Source organism: Notechis scutatus, chromosome 8 (genome assembly GCF_049901735.1).
Source record: "Notechis scutatus isolate UNSWTSFEM ecotype Mainland chromosome 8, rNotScu1.2, whole genome shotgun sequence".
NCBI lineage: Eukaryota > Metazoa > Chordata > Lepidosauria > Squamata > Elapidae > Notechis > Notechis scutatus.
This window is the reverse complement of record NC_142016.1, coordinates 16,148,468-16,163,857: the sequence shown is the minus strand read 5'-3', so window position 1 is coordinate 16,163,857 and position 15,390 is coordinate 16,148,468. Positions and strand designations below refer to the sequence as shown.

The 15,390-nt window shown below is 41.8% G+C and overlaps 1 protein-coding gene across 1 annotated transcript; it reads right to left on the bottom strand.

The window, feature by feature from the left end:
• Positions 1–3,860: 3,860 nt before the first annotated feature.
• Positions 3,861–11,359, bottom strand: EDN2 (endothelin 2). Its single transcript, XM_026679424.2, has 5 exons — positions 11,123–11,359; positions 10,025–10,163; positions 8,554–8,673; positions 6,678–6,781; positions 3,861–6,013 (listed from the first exon to the last, which is right to left on the bottom strand). Exons 1-5 carry the CDS (start codon positions 11,184–11,186, stop codon positions 5,991–5,993), a joined length of 450 nt encoding a protein of 149 aa, XP_026535209.1. The 5' UTR covers positions 11,187–11,359; the 3' UTR covers positions 3,861–5,990.
• Positions 11,360–15,390: the final 4,031 nt, after the last annotated feature.

The window sequence follows — 15,390 nt, the reverse complement described above, 5'->3', positions numbered from 1 at the left end:
ATTTCCAGAGATCTCCATGGTGGAAATTAACATCTGCAAAACGAAAGGTGCCATGCGTGCCTGTACAAAAGGGATAGGAGTTTAATTGCAACAGCTCCAGACGTTGATCCCCCACTGAAGATCTATCTGGTTAACTCACCATAAATCTCCTTAATTAATGTCATGCAGAATAATTCCTTTGATTTATTTTTTCCCCCCAATACTCTTACTTAATGTGCCAAATTTCTTTCCAAGGAGTAGCACATTTCAGTTATAATGCCCGGCGAAAGCGAGATAACCCCCAACATAAAAAAGTTGTTTAACTTGCCCCTTTCCACTTTGGCATGTTTTTCAGGGCAAAAAAGTCGTCTTATACGCCAGCAAATACGGTATCATCTTATGGTGGAGAACGGAATTTTTGCACAAAGGGGAATGTGCGAATGATCTGTCTTTCATTATAAGAACTTCTCTCTGGCCCTCCACAATCTCCTTAGAATAACAGAGTTGGAAGGGACCTTAGAGGTCTTCTAATCCACCACCCCCCCCTGTTCAGGTAGGAAACCCTATATTGTTTCAGATAATTGGTTGTTCAATCTCTTCTTAAAAAACTTCCAGTGTTGGAGAATTCACAACTCCTGGAGGCAATTTGTTCCACTGATTAATTGTTTTAACTGTCAGGAAATTTCTGCCTAGTTCTAGGTTGCTTCTCTCCTTGATTGGTTTTCATCCATTGCTTCTCGTCTTGCCTTCAGGTGCTTTGAAAAGTAGATTGTCCTCTTCATCCTTTTAGCAGCCCCTGAGATATTGGAACACTGCTACCATGTCATCCCTAGTCCTTCGTATCCCAGGGAAGTCACCATGAGGAAACTTCCTCTATGAGTTTTTTGTTTTTAATGTTGGGGAACAAAGCACACAAGGGAAGAGATGGACAGGCTAACATTAGAAGAGATGGACAGGCTAACATTAGAAATTAAAGATAAGGGTGAGACAGAATATTATGAAGTCTGGAACAAAATGTACCAATGGTTAGACTCGAAGAAAGGAAGTCGGAACAAAAAAAAAATCAAATTGTGATGCTTTATAAGACTGAAGGTAGAAGATTTTTAAACTAAAGACAATGTAATATAGTGGATATAATGGCTATGTAAAAAGAACGGGCAAGGAAATTATGTTGTAAATAGGAAAATATATATGTAAATAGGACCAACTTAGTAATGTAAAATAAGGAAGAGATCAATTGTTATATCAATTGTTATTGCTTTATGTTATAGCATGTATGGCAAAATAACTGTCAGGAAAGTCGCACTGTGTTCAACTGTTTATTCAATAAAATTTTCTATAGTAAAAAAAAAGCACTCAAGGGAGCTTCAGAGTGAAGGAAGGATGAGTAACAGAAACTCCCTGTGGTAAAATAAGATTGAAATCAGCACCAAGAGAAATGTGAAAGTTTGTCTCAGCTACTGGGCTTGAATTAGTGGGCTTGGATTCTTTTTCCCAGAGTAGAAATCTATCATGCTGAAAGATGGGGGTTTTTTAACCATGACTTGGTTGATTGAGAATCTCCATAGACATCTACCTCACCAAAATTTGCTCTTGAACTTCCTAATCTGAAAAAAAGGTCTGAGGCTTTCGTAGTACCTTTCCTTGGAATTCAACCATGAGATGGTTGCAGGCTGCCAAAGAGATTATCATGTAATCCTCTGTGAGAGGGATCCTGGAGTCTTAGTGGATACTCAATTAAATATGAGCCAACAGTGTGTGGTGGCAGCCAAAAAAGCCAATGCAATCCTAAGGTGCATTAACAGAGGGATACAATTAAGATCAAGTGAGGTACTAATATCACTCTATAAAGCCTTAGTAAGACCACAGAGTCTTGCATCCAGTTTTGGTCACCATCACCACACTATATAAAAAGTTGTTGAGACTCTAGAAAGAGTGCAGAGAAGAGCAATCAAGATGATTAGGGGCCTGGAGGCTAAAACATACAATGAATGGTTGCAGGAACTGGACTTGGCTAGTCTAGTGAAGAGAAGGTCCAGGGGTGACATGATAGCAGTTTTCCAATATTTGAGGGGCTGCTACAGAGACGAGGTGGGGTTTCAAGCTATATTCCAAAGCACACAAAGGGCAGGCAAGGAATTATGAAACTGATCAAGGAGAAATTCAACCTAGAAGTAAGGAGAAATTTTCTAACAGTGAGAGCAATCAACTAATGGAACAGAAGTTGTGGGAACTTCATCCCTGGAAACTTTCAAGAAGAGACTGGGCTGCCATTTGTTAGAAATTGTGTAGGGTCTTCTGCTTGGGTAGGGGGTTGGACTAGATGACCTACAAGGTCCCTTCCAACTCTGTTAATCTATTAAATCTGTTAATAGAAAACAGGAAAACCCACCATCTCTCTTTTTCTTTCTTTCTCTTTCTCTCTTTCTCTGTCCCCAACATACACACACATTACCTTATCACTAAATAAGTATAAGAACATGACGCAGGAGATTTTCCAAAGTTTTCCTGAATGTTATTGGTTTATACCTACTCAGTATCTCAGAATACACTTTATAGCTATAGTAAAGAAGTCTGTTTGTTCAGTGGTTAACTCATTCCCAGTGCTGCACATCCTTCTTCAAGAGGCTGCATTCAAGATACCCAGCAAGCCCAGGTGGCTGGATTGCAGGTAACTGGCTTGTATGTTTGGCATTTGAAGCTAGTAAGATTCTCCCCATCCTTTTCCAATCTGATTTTTTATGGGGCTCATTACTACCAAAGAAAATATTAATTTCAGATTGATTCTCCCGATTAGTGAACAACATTTTATTAGTGATGCCAAAGTCTTTATGACCTGTTTGGAATAGACTATTAATTGTGCATTAAGAAGAAGGAGTTGGTTAATTAGGGGAAAGTTAAAAGTCATTCTGGAAATTGCCCTTCTGGTCCCATTTCTTTAATGGCTGGTTGATAAACACTGGTTGGGTTTGTACCAAAAAAGAAATCCCCAGGGTTTGTAAACAGCAAAATGAAATGTCATCTCATTCAAGGCCTTAGTTAATGTTAGTCTTTAGGGAGCTAACCAAGCTGAGTTCAAGATAAAAGATACTTTTGTTATCAACATTTTAACACTGATTATTTATTATTGCTGCTCTTGCAATATCTGCAAACTGCTCAGAGCCCACGGGGATTGAGGATGAAATGGATTCATAAATCAGAAATGGACAGTGAAGTTAAAGAGTCTCTGTTGTTCAAGTTGCATACCACGCTAAATTCTAACCCAGGTTAGCAAATATAATCGCTGTGTTCATGCCATGCCTAAGCAAATAAGCTACATTATGGTTTAATTTAATGGCCTGATGCAGACAACATTCTAGGTCAAAGTCTGGTTTTCTCATATCACACTCAGCAATCACAAATTATCCAACTTTTTTCCAACAGAATGTCATTGCCATAGTTTCTGGACATGGCCTTGGGAGACAGAAGGAAGAGTCACAGACACTTGTAAAAGATATTTCAGCTCAGAAAGAGGGAACATGTGGGAAACTTTTCAGAAGAGACCCTCCCTCATTTTCTGGAAAGTTAAAAGGAAAAGAGGGGATAAAATACTTTCACCCTTCCAAGATTCTGTTAATGTGACTTTGCAATAAAGATAAGAGCTAACCAGTCCTGGTTGTGCTTCTTCTCTGGACTACTTTGTAGGGCTGGAACAATTATGATGTGTGAACATAACCGTTCAAAGGTATATCCGTTTATATGGTTATTGTGTAATGCAGCTAAAGAAACATCCTCTCTTTAAAAAACCTCCATTTATGGAATCCCCTCTCGTGCCCCCAAATCAGAAAGACAGAAAACCTGGTTTGGGATATATATTTTTTTACTTTTTTTACAAATAAAAGTTTGTATTTCATAGTAAAATAAATAAATATATCTACATAAATCTACATGTGTAGTCAAGCACTGGAATGCTACATACAGAAGGTGCACGCAAATCTGAACAGAGGAAGATGGCAGGTAAAGTTCCCTTTTCCATAACATCTTTGGTTGCATAAATCTAGGACTGTACAAAATGAGGCCCTTTTACTCATTTTTGTGCAAGGAAGCAGATTTTTTTTTCTTTTGAGACTGAAACAAAATCTGCACAAGTGCAAAAGTAAAAGAAGACCCGCTTGGATTTTAGAAAAATACGTTGTCCTCTAAGCAGTCATATACAAGACAAACATAATGTTTTTAAAGAGCTATGCAGAGAGAGAATTTTAAACCACAATTACCATGGAAACAAGCTGGGATAAGAGTTTCTTGGCTAGATTGCACATCCCACCAAACCATGTTTTTTTGGACATTGTGGTTTATAACCGAAGCTACCTTTCATAAGGAAAAGAGTTAAAGTGCCCTGTGTTTTAGACAAGGAAGGAATTCCCTTCGATGAAAATGAGATGAAATGCTTCTTTCCTGATTTCCTGAATTCCTAAAAAAAAAAAAAAAAAAAAAAAAGTCTGCGTAGAGCATGTGTGAACCATCTTGGATGGATTTTTGTTATAATACAAAAATATGGGGACGATGCCCAGATTCTTAAGTGGAGTTGTAGCAATTAATGGGTTGAACTATTCTTGATCCCTAATGACATTTTAAATAAGGACTACTACACTTTAGCTTCCCCTTTTATTTTTTTCAGCTTGGGAGAAAGGGATACCCCAAAGAAGGTGGCATCTGCCTCATCCCCAGGGAGGGGGCAGGTAGTCCTCGACTTCAAACCGTGACCGTTTGAAGTTATGGCCCTGAAAAAAAGTGACTTATGACCATTTTGCACACTTATGACCATTGAAGCAACCCCATGGTCATCTACATTCGGATGTTTGACAACTCACGTTTATGACATTTGCAGTGTCCCTGGGGTCATGTGATCACCTTTTGCAACATTTCTGATAAGCCAAGTCAATGGGAAACCAGAATCACTTAACAACCGTATTACTAATTTAACAACTGCAGTGATTTACTTAGCAATAATGGCAAGAAAAATGGTAAAATGGGGCAAACCTAAATACATTTCTCTTTTAGCAACATAAATTTGGGGCTCAGTTGTGGTTTTAAGTTGAGGATCAGAGATAGTATTCAGCCAGTTCTGACAGGTTCTGGAGAACCGGTAGCAGAAATTTTGAGTAGTTCGGAGAACCGGCAAATCCCATCTCTGACTGGCCCCGCCCCCATCTATTCTCTGCCTTCCGAGTCCCAGCTGATTAGCTGGGTCTTTTTTGGTTGCCCTGCACAGGAGAACGGAGCTGGAAAGCAGGTTAGTGGGGTGGGGAGGGAGTGGGTTTTTACAGTATCCTTCCCCTGCCATGCCCACCAAGCCATGCCCACTAAGCCACATCTACAGAACTGGTAATAAATTTTTTTGAATGCCACCACTGTTGAGGATTACCTGAATTGACAGAAAAATAAAGAAGAATTTGGACAGGACAGTATTGGGGGGAGCTGTTTGATTCCCCACAAGCAAATGACCTCTAAAATCAAATGCTAAAATAGCACAAGCAAGTTCCAGGGATGTGGGTGGGAAGGACATTTGCACTGTTACATCGGGGCTGTAGATATTGTGTTTCCCCAAAATTCTTCTGGATGCATAGATTGCCAGCTATCCACCTGGACATTTTTCTGGGACCCCTATGGATAAACTTCACCCAACAAAGAGGCACAGGAGGAGATGCATCATCGAGGAGCAGGAGAAAAATGGTGAGATTTCTCCCAATACCTTCTTTGGTATCATCTTTGGGGTAACAGGGGAAGTGTTCCATTGGCAATGGTGCTCCTTGTTCATCCCAGCCCCAGCGTTATGTAGACTTTTCTTTCTTCTCCATCAGTGTTATGTGTTCTCTCCTTTGACTCCTTAGTAGAGGAGCATCTTTGGAAATGGAGGACTCCATCAACTAAGACAAGGAGCATCCTTAAGTTTTCTGCTGATCCCTTTATCTTCAGAAAACTCTTTTCCCATGGAAGACCTTGATATCTTGGAAAAGAGCCTTCTGGTAAATTCAGTTCCGGAAAGCATAAGAACCTGTGAATTATACAATCAAATAAATAGTCAGCATTATACTTATACCCCATCAATATTTCCTGAAGATTATATTTAACTTTGGGGAACTCAGCAGTCCAAGAAAAGCAACAAACAACTTCCTAAACCCATGCAAGTAAATATAATTGTGAAGACCAGTGAACTCCCAGAAAATCATATTATGGCTTAAGCAGTGACCTGATTTGGAAAATATACCAAGAGTGGCTAAGTTCCCAGCAGCATGTTGTCAATAGTTTCCCTACTCTTTTAGGAGAAATTTCTACATTAGAAAGACCTCATTAAGTCAATGGGGAAATGAGTTTATTAGCAAAGGGGATGTGCTTTTCCAAAGATTGGACAACCTTTTGTCTGAAATGGTATAGAATCTCCTGCTTGAGCAGAAGACATCCGAGCACCTTTCCAACTCTATTATTCTGTTAAAACAGATATTCTAGATTAGATAGAGATGGATTTCTGAATTAGCCATTTTTGAATTAGCAAAAGGACTTCTCCATTTCCAGAACTTGAAGAGGGGGGTGAGCAATGACTTTTAAAACTCTGGTCCAAAGCATTTTGCAGATCTTCATGTTTGCCCAGTTGGGACTGGATATGCAGCAAAATCATTACACAATGCGAATATAAAAAGGCTCACAAGTAGACTTTTTACCTGAAAACTTTCCAAAGTTCAACTTGTCAAGCTTGGGATTTCTGCTCTGACGAAGTTTTGCCAATATTCCTGTGCCCTTGGGCAGCTGCATTTTGGGGGGATTTCTAGAAAAAAAAAAGGACAAGGTGAGTGCCATAAGAGAGAATGACAAAATAAAGAGAAAGAGAGAAGGCATTAATATTTCTTAAACATGTAAGTTGCTTTTAAAAAAAGCTTTGATTTTACCCTGCAAACTTTCTCTTTTCTTCCTCTCTTTGTGTGTGTGTGTGTGTGTGTGTGTGTGTGTTTAACAAAGGGAGGATCCAATTCTTAGAAAAGTTTATAGCTTGGATTTACTTATGCAAGATTTTCTAAGTATCCAGTTTAATGATCATAATAGGAAAAAGATTAAAGAACATTTTTTTACTACATTGCTATTCCTGTTACTGTATTGTTATATACTATATATTCAATAAAAGTGTTTTCTTCATAAGACTTAGCTGGGTGCCTAAAGGAACAAAGTGGCACTAGAGATTTGGATTTCTCAAGAAAAATATGTATGTTCAACAATTTAATGTAGGAATAGGCAACTGCATGCTCTTCACTGTTTTGGATTGCCCTAGCCATCGTTCTCAGAGAGTATGGACATAGAGAATATGTGTGTGCCTGATCAAGAGACCTAAAGAAGAGATTATAAAGAATAGCCCTCTTAAGTTCAAAATATTCTACTCTATTGTGTTTTTTAAAAAGGAGATTTCCATTTAATCCACAGGCGTCATAGAGAATGCATCAGGAGGCAAGTGACATAATAATAAAAGAGATGCTTTTGTGGTTTCCACCAAGTATCTATGATGACTTCCATGGGGCAGCTTTGTTAGTGGCAAAGTTCACACACAGTTGTTACAATGGGCTTTATTTCAGTTCGGCTGAGAATGCTGTACAATCCCAGCCATTGTGAGCTTTTATTGGCTTATTGAGATGACCTTCTCAGAAGGAGATCAGGAGCTGATCAACAACATGGATTCCGTCCCATTCTTCTCCATACAATGGAGACATGGAAGAAACAGAGACCGGTAGATTCTGACCATGGAATAGAGACATGTTCACCCAGTTTACCACCCATTACAATACAAATAGGAGGGTGCTAATTTGCTTGGAGGAGCTCCATGAAATCTGGGCCTGCTAAAGAGTAAGTCACTACTCTAAGCAGCCTGTTAGTAGTGTGCAGCCCCAACTATACCTGCATGATGGACAGAAGGTCTCACTATTTAAGTCTCCTGAGCATACTCCAAGGCTGGAATAGCTTTGATGCCAGCCTCTTGGTGTATATCCATCCAATACCTGGATTTACATTGCTTGGAAGTAACATTGCCTTCTTGGTTTCTCCTATGAACTTTGATTCCTAGTATGGAATTTGTGTCCTTTGAACCCTGGACTGGATTATGACTACGCCTTTGCCAAATGAGCCGATTGAGCTACATTCAACTTGGTTTGATGTTTCTAAGTACTTTGGGATGTTTGCAGAGGTGGTATTCAGCAGGTTCTGACCAGTTCTGGAGAACCGGTAGCGGAAATTTTGAGTAATTCGGAGAACCGGCAAATACCACCTCTGAATGGAGATTTTACAATATCCTTCCCCTGCCACGCCCATCAAGCCATGCCCACAGAACTGGTAGTAAAAAAAATGAATCCCACCATTGGATGATGTTTGGCATAATGAGTGAATATATTGACATACTTGCTGAAGTGGGACAATTTAATCACAAGCTAATTCAAGGAAATTTTTTATCCCATGTATATAGAGTTCCCTCTATCAATCTCCCAAGAACCATTAGCTCTTTCTTGTATATATCAGGGTTAGGATTAGGGATATATTCTTGCTTCTTAGCCTACTTACTGAGGATTGCCATGACAAAAAGTTGTACAGAAGTTATCCTTGAAATGTGAGCACGCACATCTGCGGAGGGACCTCTTGTGTCGTGTAGGAAGACTTCCTAGCCCATAGGGTACAGAGTGGCTAATTGTGAAAGAAGAAAACAACAATCAAGTTAATCTCCATGGTTGACTGGAAAGTCATTGATGATATAGGTTAGTCAGTAGTCAAGGAAATTGAACAATAGCTAGATATCTCTGCAGTCACTATGAAGGAGGCAATCTTCTTGATCCAGATGTGCTAACCATGGTGGTATTCAATTGGCCTTGAACAAGTCTTATGTAGAAACTCTGCTGAAGAGATTTGCAAATTGTGGTTTATTGCTTGGCAAATAAACCTTTATCTCACATTAGGGCAGAAAACCCAGTGCAATTTCCCTTGCACTGGATCCTTGGACTCAAACCAAGAATAGATGACTCTTTAAAGGCAGTTGGACTACATCTGGACTTTAAGAAGCTCATTTGTTTAAAAAGAAACGAAGAAACTCTTATAAACTTTGCAATTTTGGAGAACTAACCCCTGTAGTGCTTGTCAATCTCATCTCCCAGCCTTTCCCCTTCTTAAAAATAAATAAAATAAAATAAAACTGGAGAGAATGACATCCACCTTCCCCACTGGATTGTTACACAATATTGCAGATTAGCAGGCATAATTCGAACCACACCTACACCGCGAGTGTAGCCCGTTTGGCTTGGATCCTAAGCCACCCAGGAGAGACTGTTTGAGAGCTGCTGGGATCTTGCCATACCGTGCAACTGGCCAATACCTTCTTGATAATTGTATGATAATACCAATCAGCCCCTTTGAAACATTGATATTTTTGCTATCACCCAAAGCCAAGATAGGGTAAGAAGTTGAAGAGTGCTTCAGAGTGTTATTTGCAAAAAGAGAGAGAGCAGAGAATGGGGTTCCCCCCCGCAGTGTACACGCTATCCCAGATTACATGCTAACTTCTTTGTAGCTAGTCTAGTCATCCTCATGGATTTTGTAGGATAAATTTGCTGTGTAATCAGACAGAAGTCTGGGGACACTGACTGGCAGTGTGAGCCACTGCAAGGTTTCAGAGAATAGCAATGGCACTTAGATGTATATACAGCTTCATAGTGCTTTTACAGCCCTCTCCAAGCAGTTTACAGAGTCAGGATATTGCCCCCAACAATCTGGGTCCTCATTTGACCCACCTCGGAAGAATGGAAGGCTGAGTCGACCCTGAGCCAGGTGAGAATTGAACTGCTGGCAGTCGGCAGAATTAGTCTGCAATACTGCATTCTAAGCAGTGTGTGCCACCACGGCTCAGACAAAGTGTGTTTTCTTCAACCAACTTAGATATGCCAGAGATTGGAACTCGAATGTTCTGCATGAAAAGGTGGACTTTTGCTATACCAAGCAAAAGGGACCCTCTGGATTCTTTCAAACCCCTAAGAGCTTCACTTGCCTTGGTGTGTTGATCCAGATGATGCCAAGGTGGCAGAAATAGATGCACTCCTTGTCCATCCAGCTGGTGCAAGAACATCTCTTGGTCCTTTGGTGCCGACTGTTGTTTGCCAGGAGATGGGATTCTGCTGCAGCCTGGCCTGTTCATACATCCAGAGGGAAAAGGAAAAGGGAGGAAAAAAAAACAGAGAAGATGAATCAAATCACAGCTCTGGCTGGGAAGAGCCAGGAACGCATTCTGGTATGTAAACAGAGTGACTAACCTGCCCTCTAGGTTTCCAGCTTAACAGTTTTATTGCAGCCGCAGCTTTAGTTAACGACTGAGATTGCAAGATCATAAAAGTTGTGGTTTTTTATTCACTCAAGGTGTTTACAGATCCCCGCGGCACTTTCAGCATTGCTCAGCAAGAAACCAAGATGCTGAAAGTGATCGTGGACGTCCCGCTTAGCTGTATGGCCCGTGTTTGCAATGCCTCACGTTTATCAGTCAAGAGGCACATTCGTTGGCAAACGAGATCAGCACCCTCACGAACTGACAGAGCATGACTAGAGGGCGGTAATGGTTAGGTGTTTGGCTTCTTTCCTTTCTAAATTCATCCACAATCATCTCAAGCGTGGGCAACATGCTACAAATAGGACTAAGCCTCTTTTTTAAAATCATTATTATTCCTTTGAGAATGCTGCAAACAAAAGCCAAGTCTTTTTTTTTCCCCCTAAAAAAAAAGAAGAAGAAATAACAAACCAGAGAGAAGGAAAAGGAGAGAAAAGGTTTTATCGTTGGGATTTGTGCTAGGAGTAAAATCAGAAAACCCTGCAATGCATCCACTGCAAAGCCAAATTTCACTGCTTCCTCCAGCCTGGAGTCATTTAACTAGAAGCAGAAAGCAAAATTTGGTCCCGTTGCAGGGATCTTCGGAGGATGGAGCTGGTGGTTGGCATCTGGCTGAAAGAACTAAGGAGGGAGTCAAAAGCTAAGGCTCCTTCCCAAGCAAAATGCGTTTTTTTGTTTTTTTTTAAATAGCAGGATTTAAAACAGGCACAAAGCAGAGCCCCAAAATTGTTATGCTTTAAAAGAAAAATATCCTGACGGTTCTCTCACCTTCTGGCAGCAGGACACAAAGGGCGACTGCAAAAGAAAAGGAACAGGACAGGCAGTTTACCATCGTGGCTAAGCTTAATCCTTTTAGGTGGCGGACAATTTTGCTTCCCTTTTTCCCTCCCCAAAGCCGCCCAGAGACGCTTCTGAGGTCCCAGGTCTTCGCTGCAGGTGTTTTATAACCCTGCCCGACCGCGCGTCACAGCCGCCCGTGGACACGCCTCTCACCTCGCCTCCCTGCGTGGGACGGGGGCGCCCTTCGGTTGGCGAGCCATGGGGGCACCGAGCCAACCAATCGTCCCGTCGCTTTGCAGCCGCTGCCGCCGTCGCTTTTTCTTGCCTGGCTGCGACCAAGTCGCGCCCTCTTTCCCAGCGACTGTCCCGCAGCACTCGAGGCGTTCATCTCTTCCCCCCACCGCCCCATCCTCCGGGGTAACTTCGGGTTCATACAAGAAGCGACCCGAAGGCTGCATGGCTGGATGTGGCCGGACTTCGAAGCAGTAGGGGGAGGACGGAAATCAGCGATCTCCGCCCTGGCTGACTCGTAGCCTGGATTTGGAGCGCAGTTCCATCATCCTTAGCCCCGCCGACTGGAGGTGTGCGGGAGTTTCCGCCCAACATTTTGGAGAACTCCAAGTTCGGGAGAGTTTGGGTTGGAAAGAAAAGGTTTAGTACTCAAGAAAGGCAAGTTCTCATTCCCATGAGTGGTTCGGTGGTTGGCAAGATGCGCCCTTCCTGCACCACAATTCAGCCTGGGTGCTTTGTATTCCTACAGCCTACTAAGCATTTCTCTAACCATGATTTACTCAATGAGCCCAGTTCTCTGAGTTTAGAGCACCACAAACCAGTCAACCACTTTTTGTTCTTTCTTCCTAGCAATCAACTCCACAAATCGACATACGTGCCTCTGCTTATATAGGGTATGCACACCTGTTGGGAAGGAAGGAAGGAAGGAAGGAAGGAAGGAAGGAAGGAAGGAAGGAAGGAAGGAAGGAAGGAAGGAAGGAAGGAAGGAATTTATTTTAAACCCTATCTGTATAAAAGGAAGGAAGGAAGGAAGGAAGGAAGGAAGGAAGGAAGGAAGGAAGGAAGGAAGGAATTTATTTTAACCCTATCTGTAAGGAAGGAAGGAAGGAAGGAAGGAAGGGAAGGAAGGCTAATATATATTGAGATATAAAGTGCCATTTCCCATTTCCCTCATGAATATGTCAGCATTTAGCATTTGGGGATTAAATGTTCCAAGAAAAAAAATGCATCTACAATTGTGAAGAGAAATCCATGCATGGGGTCTAATGTCCTACCCAGTTTGGTCCCCAGGGGGCAGCCTCATCCCTTCAAATGATCTTCTAAAAGGTCCTATGAGGGCCTAGCTGGCACCTTCTCAAAGTCCTTGAGATGATAAATATACTCCGGTCTCCTTTCTGTTTCATCCTAGCACTGCCTGTTGAGGTAGGCTGATAAACGTGGCACCTTCTCAAAGTCCTTGAGATGACAAATATACTCCTATCTCCTTTCTGTTTCATCCTAGCACTGCCTGTTCAGGTAGGCTGATAAACGGTACCAGGGTTGCTGCATGAACTGCTTAATGAGGTCTCCTGCATGCATTCTGCTTACATTTGCAAATTTAAACCAACTTGCCCATATCTCACTTAGATTCTCCCTGTGACTATTTGGTTAAACCACGTTGGCTGTTCCACACTGTTAAGCACTTACCAGCTTTATCTGTCAAGTCTTCAGTGTGTGAAGGCCAGCCTGCCATCATCAGAAATCCCGTTGTTGTTTTTGTTGTTGCATCATTTGCAAACACTGCACCCTTCCACCAAGGGTTGGGATCTCACCCACACTTCTTGTTTCCTCTACACAGGGTCAAGGTTGAGGATCCAGTATTTCACAAAGCCATTGCCCTTTTAATAACCATGATAAGAAATTCCTTTGTTGGTGGTTCAGGGAAGGGAAGGGAAGACAGAGAGAGAGAGAGAGAGAGAGAGAGACCTCTGCAAAATGCCAGCCATCTTGTGGTCTGAAAGGACAAAGAAGAGTAAATCGCTAGTGGGCAAGTGGCAGATCTTGGGGGAAGGGGATGAAATGAGCAATTTACATTAGGAAATCAGAAAGATGCGAGAGAGAGAGAGAGAGAGAGAGAGAGAGAGAGAGAGAGAGATGGGCACACACATTGCATACATGTCTCACAAAGGCTTGTAAGAAAAATGTAAAGTGATGCAAGATTTCTCTAGGCTTTGTCTCAGTTGGGCAATGGCCAAGTTGATTACTCTGGCATTCATCATGAAGGAGAATTATCTATGGTCTACCATGGATTTGATCAACAAATAAAATCACGAGTCAGTGTTAAAATGCATACTTCGTTCAGCTAGAACAGGGGTGTCAAACTGAAGGCCCACAACAGCAGAGGTGGTCTAAAGCAGGTTCTGACCAATTCTGGAGAACCCATAGTCTCTCAAGATAAGCACCCACCTGCTGCCAATAACAGAAGTGTCAAAAAACTAGAACAAAAACCAGCCAAAAGAGCTTCAAGAATGAATCTGAAATGAACTAATGACTTTGCTTCCTGAAAAGGTTTCGTCATCTTTGCCTGTCCTTATGGGAGGGGCAATCACCTCCCAGCCTTACTCCCGAGTCACCCCTTTTGTTTCAGCTGCTCTCACCTTCTAGCAGCTCTGCGCACACATGCACTGGGAACAGGCTCCCCTGGGTCCTCTGCCTCACTGCTGCCAGACTCCGGAGGCTCCGCAGGCAGGACCCCACTCCCAGATGATCCTGGCCCCATCTCTGCATCAGACACAGGACCCTCATCCGAGTCCTCTCCAGACTCCCGGACTGGTCCCCGTTCTTCCCCACTGTCCGATTCTGCTGCCGTCTGCACAGGCTGCCGGCGAACCACAACAATTTCACTGGATCATTGAATTAAAGGTTTGGGAGGCTCATCCAGGATCACACTCTGAAAATACAGGAAAACAAATTGAACCGTGTTTGAATGGTGACTCTGCTCCAGGGATGGAGAATCTTCAGCATTCATAAAGTACAGTCTTTCCCTCTTTTGTGAATCTCACTATTAAGACGTTTTCCCCTTACATTTAAACAAAAAAAAATTAAGCAAGAGGATTTTTCATAAAAATTGGTCAATTTAATCCCATTTAAGTTCTCACAGCAATTCCAAGAGGTGGAGTAAGATGAGAATGTGCCAAATGGGGAATTGAACTGAGATCTCCTAAACTGATAGGCCAATAAACTCTTCATTGCTTATTCCAACCAAGGAACAGAATATAATAGAATAACAGAGTTGGAAGGGACCTTGAAGGTCTTCTAGTCCAACCCCCTGCTTAGGCAGGAAACTCTACACCACTTCAGACAAATCATTATTCAATCTCTTCTTAAAAACCCCCAGTGTTGGAGAATTTACAACTTCTGAAGGCAAGTTGTTCTACTGATTAATTGTTCTAAGTGTCAGGAAATTTCTCCTTAGTCCTAAGTCGCTTCTCTCCTTGAAGGACCATCCTAGATGAATTGTACTGCAATTCCAATCATCCTCAATTTGTCCTCTCCATGGTTGCTGGGAATTATAGAAGTGGGGAGAGGCTTTTGTGGTGGATAATGGCTACTATAAAGTCTTCCAGGCAATACAATGGCAGCTTAGAACCATGCCTTCTCTTCTGAGTTGACCTTATATGCCCACATGATGCCAAGGGCCAGCTCTAGGCTAAAGCAGACTATATACCAAAGCTAAAAATTTTAGGGGCCACCAAAATACTGCCAAAAACACTATAGAAAAGCAAAGCAGCAGTAACAGTACCTTCCATGAACGAGTTTACCTGCTTGAAGAGTTTACCTACTTGCAGAATTTGTGCCATACAATAACAATAGGTGTTGATGTAATTACAATTATTTACTATGTAAATAGGGTGAAAATGTCTGAGAAAATGAAAAAAAAATTTTGGAAAAAATAAAAAATTTGGGCTAAAAAAAACTACCTCAAAACTTACCACCTCTGCTGTCACCTCTTTTATGTTTCAACAGCACCAAGATGGCTTATGCTGGCTGGTAAGATATTGTGATCCAGACCAAACATGGAACATGTGGCAGAACAAGCGTCTGCTAATCTGGGCAAGACAATTACATTTTTTTTTAACCAAGGGGGAAATGGGAGGCGGTAGTAAAGGGGGCAGATTCCTTCAGATAAGTGCCTTACTTGGAAAAAATATTCTTGACTATCCATTCTTGGGAGGTGCTGAAGGATCAGAAAGAGAGGTAGCAAA